This window comes from Vanacampus margaritifer, chromosome 7, assembly GCF_051991255.1.
Source record: "Vanacampus margaritifer isolate UIUO_Vmar chromosome 7, RoL_Vmar_1.0, whole genome shotgun sequence".
Taxonomy (NCBI): Eukaryota; Metazoa; Chordata; class Actinopteri; order Syngnathiformes; family Syngnathidae; genus Vanacampus; species Vanacampus margaritifer.
The window spans coordinates 6,995,524-7,001,543 of record NC_135438.1 but is presented as its reverse complement, the minus strand read 5'-3'; the positions used below and the strand labels follow the sequence as shown (position 1 = coordinate 7,001,543).

Sequence of the window (6,020 nt, the reverse complement as noted above, 5' to 3'; positions counted from 1 at the left end):
TGAAATGGAATGTTTTCAAGGATGACGTGAATGATCAAAGCCTTTGCCACATTAAATCTAATTCACAGAGCGTCAATAAACAAAAAATATTAGTGTCAAAGTCACTGTTGTGCAGAAAATATGTCTTTTCACAAAAAGCTGGTTTTCTCCTTATCTTTTCAATATTCTCTCAATGTCACTCAAACTACCTATTTTCAAATGGTAATTACTAAAGAACGGAATGAGGTAGAACCATATCTTTTTTTTCTAATGAAAGAATGGAACGCGATTTTTTCATTTGGTACCCACCATGTATATGTAGTCAAAACACACAATATTCAGTTTGCCTTGAAAGAGGAGTTAAAATACTCTAAATCGGCTGGCACTGTCGGAGTTGATTTTTGGATAACGTTTGGCAGTCAAAGAGTTAAGGTACTCTTCGGCGAAGATCGCTATCAGGCTTCTCCACAGTTTGCCGATGAGCTGATGATTTGAATCACCTGTGTTGGAGAAGGGGAGACATCTAAAACATGCAGGAGTGCGGCTCTCGAGGACCACACGCTTTCTAAGGTCTTGACTACTCTTTGGATTTTCCCATTTTAGCTCAACACTTGAAAATGGATAGACACTAGAGAAAATATTTTTTATATAACCACTAGGGGGTGTCCTGGGCTATGAAATAATCATTATGGTGACCAGTAGGCTATGAAATAAGTGTGTAGTCCTTAGTGCCATCTAGTGATCAAAGAATAGCATCAGAAACACACAGGAGCACGCACACTACGGTGGCTCAGAGAGATCACGTTTCTCATTTTGCGTGAGCAAACGAGGATCTTGGCGAGCGACTACGACGTGGCAGCTGTTGTGAAGCTGGCGAGCGACGCTGAAATATCGAGCAGGGAGGAGTTAATTATTTTTTTTTTTTTAAAAAGCTAGTAAAAGCTTGTGAGAGCCCGAATCACAGGAGTTAGTGAGTGACAACCACCTGCAGGTCCCAGCTGTGGAAGGTAAGCTGCAGTCGACCCATTGGGTTTGACACCCGGGCTAACTACATTTGCGAAGTTGTCCTTTGGGCATTTGTAGCAGGAAGATGGCGGCGAAACATGGAAGGTCTTGTAAGGTGAGGTTGCAGCCTTGTAATATATGTTTATGCAATACAACATTTTTTTTTTTTTTTTTACATACTATTGACATAAACAGTCAGTTATTAGTTCACCATTAGATGGCGCTAGGGGTCACTGAATGTCTCTTTAACGCATCCCAAGATTCAAGGTTGTGTTTTTAGACTTTTACTAGGTGTATGTATTGTAAGCATTTGAGCTACTGTATTTGGACAGACAGACAACTTTGTTACACACAGTATGTCAGAAATAAAGAAACAGTAATCAATGAATGTACCATAAAAAAAAAAAGCAGACATCTCAAGTATAAGACCAAAAAAAAAAGTACAGTATTTGTAAGAATTGTGAAAACTTGCGAAAATTTAAGTCAAAGGTAGAAATTTGAGTTAAATCCTTCGCTACAGAACAAATTGAACTCGTAATTCAAGGTCCCGCTGTACTTTGATCTGGGACTAATTCCATGGCGTGTGTGCAAACTTCGCACCTGCCAGCTGTAAAGATAACAGCAGCAAATTAGAAAGAAAAAAAAAAAAAAGGAAAAATAGCTGGCTAAAACTCCACACGCCCGAGGCTTATTGTTGTTCCGTACCAGACATGTTAACAGCATACTTGGATGCTGTGTAAGTGACAACAACTACAAACTAGCCGAAAAGGACTAATATTTTTTTTTTTTAGGTAAAGTTGCCTGGCTAACCGTTTTGGCTGATTCCTCTGTTTTAAATCCGACGTTGGGAGTCGGACAGCGTTGGGCCGACGGCATGCGCTGTCTGATCAGTTAATATATATATATATATATATATATATATCAGCGGGCCAAGTGGTCCTTCCTTCTTACCTGGCTGCCCCCAAGGACACATTAAAGGACTTAAACCATGGAGGACCGCAAAGGAAGTCCAAGTGAGAATGGACTGAAAAGGTATAGTTCTGATTTTATTTTTCCACCTGTCAGCCTTTTTTTTTTTTTTGATCGAAGCGTGTTGTACAGTTTTGTACAAACTTTTTAAGTCTTTGGTCTATAAAAGCGTACCTTGTGAAAATAAACCGTTTTTTTTCTTTACTACTATCAATTATCTACTTGAAACAGTTAAACAGCAGTCTCTCTTTGTTTGCTTTTATTCCTGGAGTCGCAACCTTTATGGGTGTGACGCTTTGGACAAAATGGGAAGAATGAGCTCTTGGGATTAGGATTTGAACTGCTCCTTCAATTGTGTGCCACGTCTGTAAAATACATTTGTAAAATAAATAATCATCCGATTAACGAAAGGAGAGGAAAAAAGGAAAACAAATTAACTTATTTTTGGGTCCCTTAAAGATGCAAAGTTGTTAAAGTATACACGATTTTCTTAAAATTGCCATTTTAACTTCAATATAGAAACTACATTTATTTTGCAACAAAATAAAATGTTTGAATTTGAATTTGTGTTTAACTCATTTACTGCCATCGATTAAATTTTTAAAATTTTAATTAATCACAAATTTTATATCTGGCGTAATGCACAATAAAAAAAAAATCTAGGTTTAGGTTTTCATACTCTTGTCAAAAGTGGAAAAAAATGTGAAACCAATATAGCTCAAATGAATTTTTGACGTTTATAGCCGTCAATGGCAGTGAATGAGTTTGTGATCTGTGTGTGTTCTGCAGAAGACTGTGTGTGTTCTGCAGAAGACTGCTCAGCGGACATCTCCATTATCCTCGGAAAAAGACATGGTTCAAGTACCTGTTCCGGCTGTGTGTCACGCTACTGATCTGTTACATATGGAAGTCTCCGCTCTATCAGCACTACCGGTTGCTGGTGAACCACAACTACCGGATCGATGCCCCTCCTTACCGGGTCCACCCTAAGCACAAAGCCAAACTGGATTACAACATTTTCAGGCCCAACGTTGTCCCGTTGGCTGCGGGCACTCAGTACCACCAAGCGTACGCGCGGAACTACCACTTCATCTTGGATGTCGGCGACGTATGCGAGACCCGCATGCCTTTTCTAGTCCTAATGGTTCCGGTGGAGCCCAACAACGTTGAGGCCCGGGACGCCATCCGCAGCACGTGGGGCAAGGAGAAAGTGATCCAGGGCAAGAAGATGCTGACTCTTTTCATGTTGGGCCTGGCTGAAGGTCCCGATCTGCGGCAGGAAAACGAGATGTACGGAGACCTGATCCAGAGTAACTTCAAGGACACGTACCTCAACCTGACCATCAAGACCATGGTCATCATGGAGTGGCTGGCTACGCGCTGCCCGGGGGCCGCCTACGCCATGAAGGTGGACTCGGACATGTTTCTCAACGTGGACAACCTCGTGCTGATGCTGCAGAAGCCCGGCATCCCCCGAACCGGCTACCTGACAGGGATGCTCATGCGTGACCAACCGGTCCATCGCTCAAAAGGCTCCAAGTGGTACGTCTCGGAGGAGATGTACCCGGATCCCTACTACCCCCTTTACACTCTTGGCATGGGCTACGTGTTGTCCAATGATCTGCCGCGCAAGTTGGTGGACATCTCCAAAAGCATCAAACCCTTCAACATTGAGGACGCTTATGTCGGAATGTGCATGAAGAAGCTGGGACTGGGGCCCGTGTCGCCACCCGACCCCTCCCAATTCCGAGCCTTCAACACCAAGTTCGACCGCTGCAGGTACTCCAAGATCATCACCTCCATTTTGGCGTCCCCCAAGGAGCTCATCAGTTTCTGGATGAAGGTCAAGATGCAGCCTGGATCCCCTTGTTGAAATCAAAATGGCCTGTTTTAATCCAAGGGGCGGGATCCAACAGTGGCTCGTTTACCGATTGTGCCAAAGCACCTGTTGCTAATGCTAAACGGTAGAGATGGGACGTTTGACACTGAGACTCCGGAGCATGTGTCAGCCGAGTGAGACAGACTGCTCGAAACAATGTATCAAAAGCCCCGTTGAAACCTCCGTGATCACGTGCTGATGACGTATGCGGCTTTATGCGCGCTAATGAGATAGCGGAAATTACGTAACTGATTCAAACCTTTTGGCGCGGTGTCAGGCGCACAATTCCCTCATGTAGATATTTGCTTCACTTTATGTTCACTTGGAAAAGTTAGTTATTCGGTATGTTTCCAACAAAAGTACTCCCACAATGATGCATTTAAAGTTTCCAATTATGCATTTTTTTTTAAATCGTGTGTAGAAGATACAGGCTTGACCCAAGTATTTTCCACCGAGTTGCTATAAGCGCTTCTCCAAGACCCTCAGTCACATCTCCCAAAGACTGATGTTCATACATGTCAACCCTAATTTGGTCCCACCTGTATTACAAACCCATAAAATCCTTATTTTCCCATAAAAATCCTTATGTCAGTTTTATCAATACTAAAGCTGTTTCATGCAATAACATTAATCTTACCTTACTTTCTTTCTTATATGAAGACATTGACAGTATCTTGTTCCAAATGACATTTTATTGCACAAAGAAAAAACAGATTTCTAAATATCACAGTGACTGCCATCTGGCATCATAAGGTGAATCAATTTTAATCAAAATTTTATCATGGACGGTTGACTTTTTTGTTGCTTCACATTTCTCTCGTGCAACTTCGATTTCAAATGTTCTTTGACATCGTAAATGCCAGATGCCGCAACCTTAATGTCCCGTGAACAAAGCGAACATAATGCATACTCTTCTCCAAGTTTTGACGGACCAATTACCTTAAATAAATCCGTCCATTCCGAACGAAAACGTCCGGTGTATCTTGTTTTTTTGGCCGGCCTGTCCCCCATTTTCTCAACCACTGCGAACGACTCGCAATTTTCGCGCTAACACAAATTTCTTAACCGCGCATGTCAGGAAAATGTTAGAAGTCTCGCGCGATAGACGAGATTTTGTGACCGGTTGTTGTTTAAATCGAGCTTATGCACACGTGTAGCACGTAGCCGACAGTAAATACTAAATAAATTTAAAAAGGGTAAGCAATATATACTAATATTATTATTTTCATGAAAACAGTTAAATCCGTATTCATTTCCAAATACGCCCGTATGCTTTTGCAACACTTAAAAATCCGTAAGAAATACGGACAAACCTTATGGGTTGACATGTATGGATGTTGAATTACTTGTCATCTGGCTTCACAGCGCACTTGTGTCATATCCAAATCATGTTTATAAAAATCGAATGAGTAACAGGACATCACATTGAACCATAGTACTGGTACAGTGTCAAAATATTGCAACACTTCCATGTGTACCTGATGATCATTAGACAGACACAAATGTAAGACTGAACGTACTGGTGTTATGTTGGAATATAAATCAATCAGGCGAATCACTTTGAAGATTATAGCTGCTATGACTCCAGCTGACCACCAGATGTCACCGGTGCGATCTATCTTATGGGGCTTTGAAACTTCGACTCTTTTTCCAAATCAATCAGCCGAAAGTCTCAAAAGCTTCACAAGGCTTCATTGTCCCATCTCTACTAAACGGTGACAGGGGTTTGACGCTCAACAGCTGGATTTGACACCCAGTCAGCTATCCAGACACCACCACACATTCCTGAGAATGTAACATTTACTTGAGTACATGATTACGCAGGAAATGGAATGAAGAAATTTTACGTAAAACAAGGAAGTAGCTCAGAACAAAGTTCTTCTCTTCTACTGCCATATCGACCGCAGGTACAAAAAGGAAGTAGCACAACGACGATTCATCCAGTATATTTATTGATACAGTGTTTGAGGAAGGATAAATATTTAGCTTCAGTATTTTTTATTTGCACATCTATGTTGAGCATTCTTCAACACGTAATAGCAACAAGTGAGAATATATTTGCTCTTTGTTCGTTGTTGAGGGCTTTCAAACAATTTCGACAATAATTAACTTTGCGGATACTTCAATGGAGGAAGTGAAAGATTTATTTATTTTTTTTAATGTTCAACTCACCCAAGGCTGCTCAGTA

General features: G+C 41.3%; 1 protein-coding gene across 1 annotated transcript; it reads left to right on the top strand.

Annotated features, from left to right (window-relative positions):
• Positions 1–1,972: 1,972 nt before the first annotated feature.
• Positions 1,973–3,826, top strand: LOC144054773 (beta-1,3-galactosyltransferase 2-like). Its single transcript, XM_077570050.1, has 2 exons — positions 1,973–2,016; positions 2,743–3,826. Exons 1-2 carry the CDS (start codon positions 1,973–1,975, stop codon positions 3,824–3,826), a joined length of 1,128 nt encoding a protein of 375 aa, XP_077426176.1.
• Positions 3,827–6,020: the final 2,194 nt, after the last annotated feature.